Below are 17,036 nucleotides of genomic sequence, written 5' to 3' on the forward strand. Positions count from 1 at the left end.
GTTAACTAGACCTTTGTCAGCCACGACTCTCACAGCTCAGCTTTAAAACGGAAAGCCACCGTGTGCGCAGGCACTGCATGAAGCTGCCTGGCTCCTTCAGAAAGCCAGAGCGACCGCAGCCACGGGCATGGGGAGAGCAGCCAGCAACAGCACCGGCCGGCAAACTGACCCCAGCCAATGATTTCATAGCGGCAAGTTAATGGTGAAAAGCAGTAATTGCAGCAGCACCCCGCTCCTGCCAGCTGGGAACCCAAGGGGCTGGTGTGCCACAGTTTCCCCAAAAACAAGTGAGTGTGGATGCCCCCAACCCTACCAAGTGCAGAGAAAGGGCAGAAGCAGCAACATCCAGCCAGTTCCATCCTCACCAACAAGGGAAAGAGAATAAGCAAGGGAAGAGAAGGACTGGGAGGTCACAAAATTGAGGCCAAAAGGTGGGTGGAGTAGCTCCAGGTCTGTGTTGGGACACAAGAGCAGACCAGCTCCAGAAAAACCCACCCTAAACCCAAGGCAAAACCCCACAGACCAGCATCACCTCCATAGCCAAAATGCACCTGCTGTTGGGCTGACAGCAGGAATTTGGACACAAAGGACACCGGCACAGCAGCTTGGCAGCACTGCCTGAACCAAGACTCATCCTGTCAAGGTACCTGAGGGTGAAACAACCCCCCACCCACAGGGTGTTAGTCACAAGCGGCGTTCCCAGCCCTCTCCAGCGCCCGGCTTTGGGGTGTACTGGGAGCTGTACACAAGGTCAGGCCAGGAGGGACAGAGCTATTCCAGAACAGCTTCACAGCATGTCCCTGCCACGCAGCCGGCGCCGTACAAACTCACCAGCTTCTCCACAGGCTCTCTGTACAAACCAAAGTGGGTGCTGGCCTCCTGGAACTCATTTTCCTGCAGAACAACTGTATTCCACAAGAAGACAGTAGTTATTACCCATCCCCCTGCCTCACACACACACACAGAGACCCCGTCACCATGTTCACACGTTCCCTCTCATTGCATCCCACATCCTGCACCTTTTCATTTCGAAAGGGTTTATAGCAAGATGTTCGAACAACTGCCGACCTACAACTACTGAGTCCAGCAGCCAAGTTGCTCCAAGAAGCAGAATACAAAGCTAGGATGCATTATGAGTACAGTTAAAAATGCCTTATTTTGGGGGGTTTTGAGTTTGTTTGGTTTTTTTTTGGTGCCCTCACCAGTCTATGAGTAAAACAGCAGCCAGGGCCGAAGACTTGTATCAGAATTGTTCGCTTGCGGGCAAAAGTCGGCACATAACGACTTGTCATTTCATTTCTAGTCAAATGAGGCAGATGGGTGTAGAAATGACAGCAGGCCAGGAGCTGCCAGCTGTTGAATGCACATTCAAAGCAAACAGGTTTACACCGCAACTGAATGTATTGGTCCAACACCAAAATCCGCTCCCAGGCAGAAGGCGGCTGCTGAGGCCAGTGCCCAAGTCACCCGTGCACTAAAGACACAGGTATTGAAAATCCTCTGATTTGAGTAACTTAACAAGATGGGCAGTAGCATCTGTACACAGAGACACCACCAGTACATTACCTTCCACTGCAGCTCCCAGGAGTTATCTTCTTCATCATCTGTGATACTAAATAATTTAGAAAAAACGTAGTATGAGCACATAAACACTAGCTGATGAAAAAAGTGAATTCAAGCTATTCAAATAACAACTGATGAAGTCATCTGACCTTAAAAAGTGTGTACAGCAGCACATTAACAGCTGCAATTTAGCTAGTCAGCCCAGAGCTGTCAGCCACAGAAAAAATCCCTTCCAAACAACACATGAGCTCATCAGTTTGACTCATGCATTCAATCACCTACTCTTTAGATAGACAAACAAGTTATCTCCATCAACAACAGGGGCCAACAAAACATATGCTTTAAAACAAAGGTGGATTCATCTCAGGTCTCTGCCTTTTGGTGGTAGTGTTTACCTCAGCAGTATTACTTCTTTGTTTTAAGCAGGGTGATAAAGTTCCCGAACAACATCATGACAAAACACCCCCAGCTCCTGCCTGCAGAGCTGGAGTTGAGCGTCACAAAACATTTGCTTTTGCCACTGCACTCTCATCCTGCGTTGTAGCTGAGCAGCCGCCTTGGGAACAGGAACAAAAGGTCTCGGTTCTCACCGGGCACGCAGGAGACCAGCACTGCTCCCACACGGTGCTGGCTGGAGGACAGGGTAATGTCAGCCATCTGCTCACGCCTTCGTCATCTCCTGCTCACGAAATATAAAATCCACTCCTGCTGAACAACTCAATGGGAGGTAACGAGGAGCTTCCCATTATTCAACTGTGTGGCCGATGAGTTTGAGCCGCTCTGAGCCGAGGAGCTCGGCCCCACTCACACGGCCAGGAGCCCAAATGAAGCCCAGCACATCATGTGAGCTCCTGCCAACTCAAGGGAGCTGCTGCAGCTTTCAGACAAATAATAGCTTGTTTGGTTTTGTAACCAGCCAAAAGCAAAACACTTATTCAGAGACCTCTAGGAAGCCCAAATTTGCAGAAGACTTCACTTCTCTGCTGCCTGCTCCACAGCCCAGCAGCATTTCTGGAGCTGCATGGTCCTTGCACAGAGGAACTCTGTTCTGGGCTTGTTTAAGGATGACAACTGCATCTGAAAATGGCATTTGGAGCCAGAAGCAAATCTGTTGCTAAAGCTTGAACAATTTCAGCAGACAACCGGGAAGCCACAGAAACAGTCAAAAGTCAGCCCAGTATCAGGGATGTTAAGTGGATTTGTGCTTTAGAAGAAAATAAAGATTGATTTTATGCATAGAAATGACAACAAACAAAAGAGTTTCTTCATGCTTTGCAGTTCCGATCTCCATAAAAACTACAGCTGCATGCAGAAACAAAGACAGCCTATGAGGAAAATCAGAGGGCACCATAACAATCTTCATTGTCGCTGGATTATTGTACAAACACCAAGATACGCTTGGAGACAAAAAACCCCAACCACCCAATAACACACAAAAAAAAAAAAAGAAGAAAAAAACCTAAGTATTTGTCCAAAACACCTTCAATATCAAGACACTGAAGAGGTTCACCCTCCACACTTCCAGCCCTCAACACTGATGTTAATACGTGAGAAATGCTGCTCTACAGCACCAGCCCTTCGTGGCATCACTACAAGGTGATGTCTCTCCATCACCAGGCACAAGGTGCGGGGCTCACACAGATGGCTCCACGTCTGCCTGGGGATCCTGCACATGGATCGAGACACACATAGCAGCAGTTTGTGATCAGTGGGACACTCACCCACAGTCCTTCCTGCCATCCACACCCCACTGCTCTATGCCAGTTGGCACCTCCAGGTTTTGCCATTTAAAGGGTAACGTTGCAACACAGAGGCGGCCAGCAGCAACGCAGCCATCTCCAGGCTGACGCTGTACAGCCAAACACTCTGAAAGACGACTCCGGTGTTTCAGCTGGGTGTAGACAAGTGAAGTACAACTGAGCACATGTACTTGCAGAGCTCCTGGAGCAGCTATGGAGAGACCACTCGCCGTGAATTTCACCAGCTCTTTAATTTGGTCTCACTGCACCAACTGCGAGCCCTGTGCTGTGAAGGGACCACTCCATGCTGGAAGCATCAGGATGGCTGCTAACATCGGCTTCATGTGTTCTGTTTCCAGCAATAACAAAAAAATCTCTGGGGATCTGACCTACAATACCTCTCTGTATGCACTCAATAGTCTCTCCTTGCTCTGAAAGGATCAGCTGGCCCTGCTAGCAGAGCAAGCACCCCTCTATGCACCTGTATGAGTCGTGCCGCATCACAGCGACTCCAGAGCAGCTCTCAACAGCCCGAAATCATGTTTTCGAAGCCCCCACCTCTCAACCCATATTGGCACCTCCCAGGTCCTCTCCTCCTCCTGACCTACAGCTGCTGCAGCATCTTCTATGAAACTGTTGGTTAAATACAGCCTTTCAGTGTCCCCTCCTGCCTTTTTCTTCTTTAACCATCAATGGTTTAAACAGCAAATATTTTGTTTGAATAGCATGAGGATTTTTGTCTGAATTCAATGCCTGAAACTGAAACGGCTGTAACACTGCACAGCACATACAAGACATTAATCACTTCGGGAGTGATATTTGTAGGAGAACAGGTGTCAAAGTTTTAAAATGATAAAATATTGCCTAGTTTCCCAATGGGGTGATGGTAATGAAACAAAGAGGAGGTAGAAAAGAGGAAGAAAATCTGAAAAGCTACAGCTATGTAAAAATGCTCTCAGCAAACAGAAGCCCTAAAGGAACAAACAATCTCTGAGCTGATGTTGCAACCTTACTATTACTAAAACTTCTGCAGAAACAAACAGACCTCTTTGACAGGGGGGCCTAGCCCTAAGCCACGATCCCCTGTGTCCCAGGAAAATCTTCTTTCAGGTGAGTCCGAACTCACAGCAAAGCATTTAGCAAAACAGGGCTGAAGATTTTCACATCAGAGCTTGCTTCCTTCCTTCTCCCCTGCCTGCAATCAAATAGAAACCAGTATGACATAATGCTTCTGTATCACTGCTCGATCCGTGCCGAGCCTGGGCTGCTAGAGGAAGGTGAGGGGTAAAGGGAAAGAAAACGAGATAAAGAGTGATGTTATAAAACCTCAGCTCCAAAACCTAAGCTTATACTGTAGCTATTTGCGAGTGCAAGGGAAAGATGCTCTGCTGTTCTGACAGAGGGAGGCTGGAGGAAAACATGCCAGGGAACAGCTGGAAACAAAAGCTGAAGGAGACGGGGCGGAGGAGGAGGAGACATTTTCCATGGGCTTTCCTATGCGGCTTATATACTGAAACAACTGAACAAAAAAAAAAAAAACCCCGCACACCAGGAGAAGTGGACAATGCCATCGCAGGATCCAGACAGAGCAAAACTACTCGCTCTATAAAAATAAAAAATACAGAGAAACTTTTAATCCCAGTTATTAGAAGAACATTCCACTCATTTCAGATTTATGCTGCTTAGTTCATATCACCTTTGTGCACCTAGGGCTCAGAAACATATTAACAGCCACGTAAAAGCAAAGCTTTAAAATAGGGGATTAGAGGTGGCGAGAACTGCCCCGTGCCATTGTGAATTTTGCAGAATAACTCCCCCACTTTATAAGAAACACAATAAAATCACAACCCTCCTGAAATAACTCTCCTATGGTGCTGTGCATCCTTAATCCTGACTTCAGAAGACATCGAAACCTGCTAGGCACTCAGTCTGAGGTTTGGTTTTTGTTTTGATGGTTTTGTTTGTTTGGTTGGTTTGGGTTTTGTTTGAAGTTTAAGCCACAGCTAGTTAATCCCACATCAAGCAGAGACAGAGGTTCAACACTGTACATTTGGAAATATTATTCACACAAAGGAGAAGTAGTAAACAATGGAGAAATAAGGGCTGCTGGAGTTGTTTCTCAGCCAAAACCTGCCCTGATGAGATCAGTTTTGCATCCCCGATGACAGGGAAGCGAACATCCCTGAAGGACACTGATGCAAGTGCTGGCAGACACAGGGAATTGCTGCAACAACCACTCTCCACTCTGGAAACCATTGAAAGAGATTTCCAGCAGCATGACCGGCACGGTCCAGCTGAAGCACTCCCCGCAGATCAATTCTGCAGCCACTACAGGGATGTGATGGTAAGGCTGCATTTAGAACTGCTGCCCTCAATCCTCCTCACATCAGAGCGCTAAAACCTCAAAATAAAACATTATTCCAATTAATACAGTCATGCCAGAAAAATAAGCAGCAGTTTCCACTGGTGTGGAGCATCTGAAACAGCAGGCCAGCCCAGCTGGATGGCTCCCGTCTCCCCACCAACAGGGACGCTGCTCCGCAGACAGCAGGAACGCACCCGGTGGCACGTGGCCCGGCGAGGAAGAGGAATAGGAGGCAGCAGAGAAGCAGCACTGCGATCAATGTTTCCTTCCCACTGGTGACAAAGAGAGCCCTGACACGCTGCAGCAATGCCAGGGTGAGCGCTCAGCTGCAATCTCAAGGCTGTGCTCGACATGTGTAGCTCCCGTGTCTATGCCATGAAGGTGCCACCATATCAGTGCTGCTCTTCCCGAGGTTTTATCACACACAGGTACACCCAGCAACTGTTTCTTGTAAGCTCAAGAAGTGAACGTTAGATGCCATCAGGTATTTAAAGAGGTTCTGTCCTTACTGAAGCTGCAGAAGTTTAACACAAAACCACTCAGCCACATGCTTTGTTAAGGCTTGGGAAAAAACAAACCAGCAATGGCAAACTGCAGCAGCACGGCAGGACCTCCAGCCAAAAATGGCAGCAAACATAGAGGCTGTGGATGAAACCACCTCCCCAATCAGTTTTGGCATCTCAACAGGCAAGGAGCAGAAGGATAGAGAAGCATCCCCTCACACACACTCTCTGGCAGTGAGGGTGACAAGACAGCGCATCGCTGTTCCTCCACCCCTGAGTCACTGGTTGTGGTACAGATGATCTCCTGGTTGGCAAGTAACTAACTTGAAGACTGCTATGAAGCAAAACAGAGCAGTTTTCCAGGTGACATTTCTGGATGCACGCTGGTGACTGAGGAGTCAGAGTGCCCTTTTGAGAAGGAGGTACAATAAGACACGCAAAGAAAGTAATTGCTGTAGAGAAAGACTTGAAAGGGACAGCTTAGGGACCTTCAAATTTAGACAGCTGCTCAGAAACAACCAGAGGGAAAAGACATCCAAAGATGTGAGTCACTCACATAACCAACCTGGTAATCACACAGCAGTGAGGTCCCCAGGCAAACAGCACCAGCTGGAAGGGGCTTGACCACTCCCAGGGCTGAGCACCATCTTCAGCCACTCTTCATTAACGTGGCCTCTCTCTGCCCTCCAGGCCAGGGAAACAGCAGAAAGTTGCTGCCCCAGACCTTGCTCCTTACACCAACACCAAGCTGTGGTGGGCTCAACCCCCCTGCCCAAAGGCTGAACTCCTTTCACTCCTGCTACAGGGGAAGAACTCTTGGGAAAGATCCAGTTTTTATCTGAACCATAAAACTTGCTGGTAGCTATTGCAATTGAGCACTTAAGTGGCCTTTTTCCTATCATTTCCTTGTGTCTTTGGATAGCAGTGGGGTAACAGAGCACCGAAGGATGATGCCTGAATTAAGGCACTAAGTCCCAGCTAAGGGATGGGGCGGAAACAAGTCAGTCATCAGGGCTCACTGCATTGGGCCGGTCACTGCACCAACCACGTGGCAGGGCAACACTTCGCTTCAGCTTTCACATGCTCCTTGAAAAGAGATCAGAGTGTGGACATAAGGCTTCCTTCTCATCACTTTCTTAATACAAGCTGAAGACAGGGAAAAAAATAAAAATCCATCCCCCTTCCAATCAAAGCCATCTGCTCAGAAACACATTCTGCTCTTTCCCTAACACACATTTCTCCTTTCCTATGGGAACAGCAGCAGGTGAGGGGGAAGGCTGCCGCAGAAAAAGCCCTCCATCACGTGAGGATGGAGCACATCGCATCCACGTCTGCATGGTGAGATCAGTCCCGGCCCTATTTCTGGTGCACATGGGGACCGTGTCATACAGCAGCAATGGCACCCGTGCCTGCCGAGTTCTCCTGTGCAAGGAGTCCTCCCGTGACTCACCTGGCACTGGCTTCTCAAGCAAGCCAACAAACCAGCTGGGTAAGATCATTTCAGCACAAGCACATGAATAACTAGACATTTGAGAGTGGATGTATGACACAGAAGTGACAAAGCCACAGGTACTTTGGGTGAGCAACAGCCTTGTCCTCCTTTGGCAGGACACATACACCACCCCTGCTTTCACACACAGCTCCACCACATCTCATTGTCCAAAACCATACTGTGACCACAGACATTTCTGTCCTGCTTCGGTACTTCAGGAAGGATAAGGACAGATCCCAAGTGGGCAATTCAAGTACCAAAGTGACAAGTGATCTGTGTAGTTGACTCGTATCCATGAATACAGCACACAGTTTTGCTCCGAGTCAGCTGTAACACTGTGGCTCACAGCACAGGGCGAGAGCAGCTCTCTCCTATACCTTGGGAGAAGGAGCAAGTGCTGAGAGGAGAGGGCATTTGGGGGAAAGGAAGGATTTTTAGTTCCTGGGTGAGGTCCTCTGGCTTTTAAGGGTGGTGGGGGGGGCTTTGAGAATGGCACCCTCACTCCACCACTGCAGGTTCAGGGAGTGGATTAGGTGAAAGCTGGGAAGGAGGACAACACTAGAAACCCAGAAGAACGAACCATAATGTTCTCCCGAAAGCCCACATTTTTGCCAAAATACTAGTAAGATGGCTTAATTCAGGGCATTCTGTGGCTGGTGAAGAAAAAGCAAAAGCCCAATTCAGTTACAAACCCTGCTGGGGTGTGAGATGACAATATGAAGCCACAAGACATAAACAACACTCCTTGTTCTGCACTGGGAGTGCTTAGCCCAATGCTCCTGGAGACTGACACACTCAGTAACTTCAGCATGAATCTAATGTGAAACACATAGGTGACAACTAGACCTCCAAATGCCAGTTTTATGTTACCAGAAGTTCTGTATCCAGTGCTGTTGCAGCTTGGGTACAGCAGCAGTCAGGGCATCGCTCACACCTCTTGCTGCAAAGGCCATCAGCATCCACGGAGTCACAACCACCTCTAGCCATATGGACCAGATTTATTTCTAACAGCAATTTAAATAAAGGACATTGCTACGATCTTGTTATACACAATAGGAACCACACTGTCCAATTTAATAGGTGTGTGATTTATTATAAGGTGCCAAGCTATAAGACTGTGTCGAGAAGTGATGCTTCGGCTCAGGGATCTTGAACAAGGACAGAGGGAAGCAACGGTGATGCTTTAAGACAGACACAGCTCATACTGCACCCAAGACTTTCAGAAACTGGACACAAGAAAGCAGAGGCTGCCTGCTGCTTACAGCTCACAAAAGACTGATAGAAAAAGGGCTTTCTCATCTCTTGGTTACCTGCTGTTCCAACACCCAGATGACCACAGAGGAGAGTGCGATCCCTCAAGCCCTTTTCTAGAGGCCAGGTGTACGTCCGATGAACAGCAGCAAAAATACAGAGCTTCATTTACAGAGCGTGACTTTTAAAGGCACGCCTTCCCAGAGCTGAGAAGACAATCCATTTCACACCGCATTTCAAAAACCTGTGTCAAAACAGCTGCAATTGGCCACCACACTAAAAGCAGCAGACCTCAACAAGACAGAGGGCATGGGCACCATGGCTTTACTCCTCCACACAGGAGGTCGGGAATCTGAGCTTGACATGAGACATCTCAACCACAAGATCAACCTAAGGCATATTCCATTTCACACCGGTAATGCAAGTTCTGTTTTCTGGACAGATCAAACAAGCCGTGAATGACACAATACTTGTTTCAAATGTGGGGTCTGGGAAGGGATGAGGAGGAGGATGACACACAAGTAAAAGATTTACAAAGAGAGCCACTACATAACATTCCACCATTGCAGTTTTGGGATAGCATTAGGTACATGTCAAAAAAGAGGCTCTAGCTGTTCACAAAACCCAAGTGCTTTCGTGTCAAGGGATAGTCGTCAGGGCAGAGTGAAAGCACGCTGATGGAGAAGCGTGCCCTGTCACTATGCACATCCCAACGGTGCCAGAGACGGAGGGAATTTGATTGCTGAGGCTATCAGGAATATCAGCAGTATCAAATTCACTCATATTTCAAAGCTACTCCATCTGATTATCTAAAAGGTGTGTAACTTCACAGAAGCAGAGACTATCAGAGCATATATCACTGTGAAAAAATAGTATGTGACCTAATTCTCTAATTAGGAATGGGTTCGACTGCCTACAGAAGATGATGGAAGGTTCTGAAAATACTAGTTCACGGAGATTTCTTTTCCTAGAAAAAGGATGGTGCTATTTGGTTGTAATGAAATAGTGGGTACAGAGACAAAGCTTTTATAGTGATAGCCAAAGTCAACGTTCTTGGTGTTTTATGCATATATTGAAGAACCCACCACACACTCACTTTGCAATTGTACTTATTACTCCTGCATCAAAACAAGTCAAAACCATCTATATCAGAAGATGATTCCAACTTTAACACTTCACTTAAAACAACAACCCCGTTACACTCTTCATCCCTTTCTGCTCAGTAAACACTAACCCCAAGAAGCAGCTCCCGGATGAGGCAGGTTCTTCAGAGACACAAACTCTCTCCAGGGAAGCTTAAAAGCGCCAAGCATCTCCTCGAAGGCAAACCGCACCAGCTTAGCCAGACACTCAAGGAGATAAATGATACCACAACCTTCTAGTTCCAGAATTTGCTGCTCCCATTTCACAAGCAGCCCAACTTCTGAGTCACTGCCTCCCTGTAAATCTCTGTGGAGCAGGTGAGCGCTTGCATCCTTGCATCAGCTCCTACAAAGCTGGTAGTAGCTCTGAGGATGGAGGGCGCGGTCAGGAGCCGAGACATGCTGCTCCTTTACGCTCTAAATTCAGCCAGCTTCAATGCAGAGCATGGAGAAGGATCCGATTCCCTCAGAATCCTGCTTACAGGCAGAACTAAGCACCACCTGCTCCAGCCCTGGGGCTGGCTGTGGTGATGATGCAGGGTCTGAACAGAATCGCTTCTGTCGAGCCCTTGGGGACGTTATTTTGCACGGAGGCTGCAGGGAAGGATGACAGATTGAAAACCACCCCAGGACCTGCACCCTGCCAGGCCGTGTTACACTTTAACTGCGGCGAGAGGATGCAGGAAATAACACAGCGCCACTCCTTGGCTCTTAATTACGGTCTTGTGACACTGTAGTTAATGGTCTGTCATGGGCTCCATTAGAAACCTCGATGTTTGCGGGAGGCAGACCAACCAAGCTGTGCTCACGGCAGCCAGCTACAGAGAAAAAGCAGATCTGGCCTGGAAATAAGGCTCCCGTTCTTTTGTCACAGACTCTGCTTCCTCTCGGTACAGCCCAGTCCTGGCCACGGGCAACCAGCTGGGTTTTGAGCGGGGTGCCGAGACAGAGCTCTGCCTGGGAAGGGTCCAGCTGCACTGCGGGACTCGCACATCCAGGAATTACATCAGGCACTGACCCCTTCGGTCAAATCCTCCTGCAGATCCTTACGATTTTAAGCAACAGCCGTGGCCTTTCCGCTGCCAGCAGCACGACCAGTGATAAACCACACTACGCTTCTAGTTAATAATAATGCTAATTAAAAAAAAAAAAAAAAAAAAAGAAGAAAGCAAAACAACACCTTCCTCCCCATGGGCAGTGACCCCTCGCACGGTCCCTCTCGCAGAGATGCCGGAGCCGCGGCCCAGCCCGGCCCGGGCTCTCCCTGCGAGGCTGCGGGACGGCTCCGGCCCCCGCCCCCCTTACCGTTGCTGTAGGCGTAGGGGGACTCGGAGGCCCCGTCCTGCAGGCTCTCCAGGATCTCTCCCTTCCCCACGTCGCTGTCCCCCACCAGCAGGAACTTGAGGAGGTAATCGTAGCTCTTCACCGGGCTGCCCTGGGTTCCCATCCTCCCTCTCATCGGCGAGGAGGCCCGATCCGCATCCTCCGCCGCCCGCCGGCCTGAGGGGGGGCTCCGGCCCCGCTCCGGGGACACCGCCGGGCCTGTCCCCCCGCCGCTGCTCACAGCCGGCCCTCCGCCTCGCCTCGCATCTTCCGCCGAGGGACGCGTGGGGACCTGCGGCGGGAGGAGGAGGAAGAAAATAGCCCGGCCCCGCCGGCTCCTCAGCGCCCCCCGCCGCTGACAAAGGCCCCGCGCCCGCCCGCACAATGCGCCGCCGCCCCGCCAGGCCCCGTGGTCCAAACCCGCCCCACCGGGACCCCGCTCCGGGCCGCGCCGGACTCACCCACCTCGCGGCCGAGGCGCCCGGGGCCGGGCCGGGCCGCGCAGCCGCCACCACGGCCGCAGCCACCGCCTGGCGCCGCCGCGCAGCGCCCGTCCGGGCCGACGGAGAGGCGGCGGCAGAGCCCGCCCCCGCCGGGGACCGCCGCTTCCATAGGCTCAGAGGCGCGTCCGTCAAAGCCGGCCCCGCCCCGGCGCGCCCCGCCGGGCTCTCGGGGGGCGGGGCTGCGGGGCGGGGCCGGCGGAGGGACGGGCGGTGCAGCTGCAGACTACATGTCCCGGCGTGCCTTGCGGGGGAATGGCCGCGGCCGCGCGGGGCGCGCCGGAGCAGAGCATGCTGGGATAGCGAGTCGGGGTGGGGGAGCAGCGTGCCGGGGCCCGGCGGGCGTGGGAGCGGCCGGTGTCGGTGCATCCGGGTGGGGGGCACCCAGGTGTGGGGGCAAACAGGTGCAGATTATAGCGGGGGTGGGATGTGCATGCACCCCAGGGTCTGTGGGGCAGGCCTGGGGAGGGCAGACCGGGCAGCCAGCCCCGGGGTTTGGTTTAATTGACCAAAAAATGCACACGTGACAGCAGAACAAAGATCTCCATCCCCAAACTCTCAAACACGAGCACCTGCAGCCGGTACACGCAGAGCCTCTGGTCCCAGCTGTGCACGGATCTGCTGAAACAGGCTCTGCCAGGCGTTTCTGACCCCAGAGACGGGGCCGTGATGAGCAGGAAACAAGAGTGGTCTCTAACAGGGGCTGCTCCTGGACTGGTGAGCTGGACCGCTGCATCTTACATCAGGGCTGCGGTGGGAAGGAAGTCACCTTTGAGTGGTGTTAGTGGTGACATTTTAAAACAGTGTGGCTACTACGTGAGCACTGCGCTCTTGCTTAGCGCTTCGTAGTTTATGTGAACGCATGGAGAAAATGAACTAGTGCTTTTTATTCAGCACATCAAGCTTCCTCATCAAACTTCACATGCAAACACACACACACACACAGAGTTTTAATTGAACTGCAATTGCTTCAGCACTCTTTTTTTAATACGTTATTTAAAAACTGAGAACATCTTAAGTAGGAAGATTGACTACAACAGTTGTAAAGTTCTCGTGAATTTCCCCAATGCCAGATGTTTAAATGACACGATGGACAGGAGCTGTGTGTGCAGCCCCCCCTGCACCCTCAGCGAGGGCCCTGGCTCCGGTGTTTCCCAGATAAGGAGCACACCCAGCATTTCCACCTGCTCCTAAGCCTCGTCACCCATTTGGAAATGAAGGGTTTGCATTCTGTCACCTGCAGCATTCATAATCACACATACTCTCCTCATTTTCAGCTTGCTGAGACAATAAATGGGGAGTTTGAGCATCAGGACTGGAGGTGAGGCTGACAGCTGGGAGCTGAAGGGGACAGACTCCAGCAAGCAACTGTTCTGCTCCTGGTGCAGAACGCTGGGCCAGACGCAGAGGTGACAGGCACACTGTTCTCACCCAGGAAGGCAGATCAGCTGCCCACATGAGGTCTGGATTGCTCTGAACATGTTTATCCTGCACAGTGGAATACAACCCGAAAGCTCCTGAACTGGCTGGTAAACCCTGTGGCTTCACATCATGTGGATGGATCAGCTGAGATCCAGATGCGTCTCATGGGTATTCACAGCGGTTTCCAGTGCAGAGCGTCAGAGCACCGCACAAAGGCAGCTCCCCCATCCAGGCAGACTTGCAGGCTACCAGCTCAGGGGTTTCTGCTCCATATTCCACTCTCTCTGCTACCAGGTCCAGAAAAACTGGCAAAGAGCAGGTCAGGGAACTGACCCAACGAGCAGGCAACTCTCTCTAACCTCAGAGGGCTTAGATACCCCCGGCAAAAGGCAAAGGGACTGCTGAATAGTCCCTGAATATGGCTGCTGAGGAATAGAGGCAACACAGGACTGTGAATCTTTAAATTAGCTGAAGAGATTTGAGTTATGGTGTCTCCTAGCTCAGTGTAACACAACAGGTCAACAGGCAATGGGCATGAACTAAAATACATCAAGTTCTGCCTGAAGATCAGGAAACACTTCTTTACACTGAGGGTGACTAAGCACTGGCATAGGTTGTCTGGGTGAGGTGGTGGAGTCTCCGTCCTTGGAGATATTCAAAAGCCACCAGGACATGGTACTGGGCAACAGGCTTTTGGTGGCCCTGCTGGAGCAGGGGGGTTGGACCAGGTGATCTTGAGAAGCCCCTTCCAACTTCAACCAGGTGTGATTCTGTGATGGCATAATCAGCAGGTCTAAGCACAAAGAGTAAATCAGTAATGGCTTCAGTTAAGCAAGAAGATAGTGTTATGGCAGCAGGATCAAGCGGCACAGGGCAGAAGGTAAGAAACTCACTACCTGCACGACAACAAAGCAGGAAATTTTCCTGTCTCAAACTCCTGAGAGTGTAAGTCAACATACGGATGAGACATACATGCAACACTCTTTCTGTGGGCCTGATGGTATATTCACATGCATCAGCAGAACAAAGCACAGTCCAGCTGCAGGATCAGGAAAAACTCCCAAAACCATAACCAGAGCCTTCAGCACAGTATAATTACTGAGATTTCCTTTCAGCATTGTCACATGCTATTCTGGTTAGGAAAGGAAAGTATTTCTCAAAGGCGGAATTTCTATCTAGGATGGAGTTTTGCATGCAGTGAATCACATTCTCCTTCACAAAAACCATGCCTATGTGAAGAGGCATATCGAGTGTTGTGCCAGCACTAGGAACCATAAGGTGGAAGAAATAATAATAGGGAAATGCAGTACTAAAAGAAGTCTGCAAGATTACAGTCTTTGACGGTTGGCAAAGACTGCTTGTTGCCTGCTGTAAGGGGTGTGTGGTACGAATCAGAGAAGATCAGAAATCTTCAACTGCTTCTCATCCAATGACTGCAGTGGATAATAGGAATCTGAGGATAAATTAGAACCATAACCTTACCACTAGTCTCTTCTCTGAGGAAATGCCAGTGCTGGGCCAGTCTGAGCTGCTGTGGAAGATGATGCTGACCCCAACTTCTAATTAGAGAGATGACATAAGGTCAAATGTTCCCGAGCAGGATGTCTGCTAAGTTGTTGTAATGTCTCTGCGCAGAATCGGAAAAGGGTGGGGGAAGACTATTTCACAGCAGTGGTTGGAAAGGAAAAGGAGAAACATGGCAAATATCCAGCAGAAGAAACTCATAGGCTCATATACCATCACGGGCAAGGAGAACACTAAGCGTGAGAAACGGTGAGACAGCTCAGGCACCCGTTGTGCGTGACACAGGAGAACTGCACCCACAAGGGGCTGTCAGTTCCCAGCTGGGCTACTCAAGGTCCTCTGTGTCACAGGAGACTCAGGGTTTGAGGGGAAGCTTTTTCTCAGTTTGATATTTCACCATGTCCAGAGTCAGTATCAGCCTCTACTAAACAGACCCAACACTGGAACGTCTAACATTTTTGGCAGGTTCCCAAGAGGAAGGTCACATTTGCTGGTTTTCATGGCTCTGTGCTGTCTCTGGGGCTTTCAGGTCACTGTTCCAAAGGACAGCCATGATTAAGGACCATCATGAGCTGTCTGGTCTCACAAAAAGACTTTAAAACCCAGGGTACTAGGAACATAATTTTCACAAGACCAAAAATAATGAAGTTTCTCACAGCAATCAGTAAACCAAACTAAGCAGGCGTGGGAAGAAGCAGAGGGAATATCATTTAATAGCTCCAGTGGAAACATGAGAGGGAAGTAAAGTGTAAATTCGCTCTGCTGAGTGGCAGGTAAGGATGGCTCTCCATGACTGACTTAAGCTGAAGTGAGAAACATTATCCAGACCATTCATCTATTAAATGGATCACAACCTGGAGTTATTTACATCTAGAGGGGAGAGAAATACTTGGGCATTGATATTCCAAGAGAAGATGACACTGTATTTGTACATGAGTTTTAAGCACTGATCATTAAAGAAGAATGAAGATCTCTCCAGGTTCTGCAGCCAGTGATGTCCCACGCAGAGCCTGCGGTGGCAGAGAGGGCTGAGGGGCTTTTGCCACGCTGTCTTTCTTCACTGATGTGTCCTTCTTCCCTGGACAAGGTAGGAGGACATCCTCTCTGGGTAGCAGTGCTCATGTGATGCTGCCTCCCTTCACAGTGACCTTAAGAAAACTGTAAGACCTTGGCAGCTCCCATGTTTGCCCGCTAAGGAATGGCTGGACCAAGCACCTGACTACAGAGCTTCATTTTCTCCCGATCAAGCTATGACTGAAGAGGCAGAGGCCGTACCACAAGAGGCTTTTAGCAGCTACAGACAAACCAAATATATCAGGGACATCGTAAAGCAGGGGAGCCATCTCTTCAGTGACAGCTCCAAGTACCTGGCTGAGACACAGGGCTGAAGTAGGAAACACTTATCCTGCCAGTGGAAGTGCTGAGTGAAGGCTACTGAAGCCCAGGGCACCGTGCCAAGGCTCCTTGCCTTGCCTCCTCCTGCTCCCGCTGGAATGTGCAGGCAGCCCTGCAGAGAAGGGCTGAGCAACACAGCCACAACTCATCCCCCTCTTCCTCCTCTGTACTTGGTTGCTTGAACAGACAGAGGCAAAGGCAGCAGGATCCAGCACCCCTCTCACCTGCCAGTTAATGCAGTCACTTCAGGTGTGTAAAACAGCAGCAGGGTACAGAGATCCTACGTCTCTGTTTCAGCTGGAGCAAGAGGAGCTAGCAGACCTGAAGAAAGCGTACTTTTGGGTAGTGATTGCATGTAAATGCCTACACAACAACAAAGTACCCAGTGGGACATCACACTCTTGTGCACAGAGGCACTTTCCCCCAGACAGCGAATAGAAGACTCACATCAAAGTCACACAATCAGACCAGGACATGGAAAAGCCGAGCACTGCTGCACTGTGGAGGTAGTATCCAAAGCAGGAGAACTCTCCTAAAAGAAACATGCCTACAGTTTCAGGGAAAGTAGTGGCTTTAAATGCCTCGTATCTGAGATAACTTTAAGAGCTTCTTGATTATCAGAAAGTGCAAAAGATGAGGCACCACACAACGAGGCTCTCACCTGGGTCCTGAGAAACGGTGCGGATGTACTGACCCTGGAAGGGAGCGCAGCACACGCTTCCCTGAGCTGGCCGAGCTGGGTAAGAAGCCCGGCTGCTGCAGTGCTCTGGCAGACACACCAGACAGAGCTGGACTCAGCAAAGCGGTGTTCGCCTTA

At 50.1% G+C, this 17,036-nt stretch overlaps 1 protein-coding gene across 2 annotated transcripts in view; it reads right to left on the reverse strand.

Moving 5' to 3' along the window:
• Positions 1-11,941, reverse strand: part of RAB40C (RAB40C, member RAS oncogene family) — a 34,469-nt gene extending 22,528 nt beyond the window's left edge. Inside the window, exons 1-2 of one of the 2 annotated variants that reach the window (XM_065645055.1) lie at positions 11,844-11,941; positions 11,361-11,670 (exon numbers count right to left, since the gene is read on the reverse strand). In XM_065645055.1, coding sequence (XP_065501127.1) covers positions 11,361-11,514 — 154 coding nt within the window. In that variant the 5' untranslated portion in view covers positions 11,515-11,670; positions 11,844-11,941. Of the gene's footprint in view, positions 1-11,360; positions 11,671-11,839 lie in introns of both variants that reach the window. The other variant, XM_065645056.1, reaches the window with a different exon arrangement.
• Positions 11,942-17,036: the final 5,095 nt, after the last annotated feature.

This window comes from Caloenas nicobarica, chromosome 14 (assembly GCF_036013445.1).
Source record: "Caloenas nicobarica isolate bCalNic1 chromosome 14, bCalNic1.hap1, whole genome shotgun sequence".
NCBI lineage: Eukaryota > Metazoa > Chordata > Aves > Columbiformes > Columbidae > Caloenas > Caloenas nicobarica.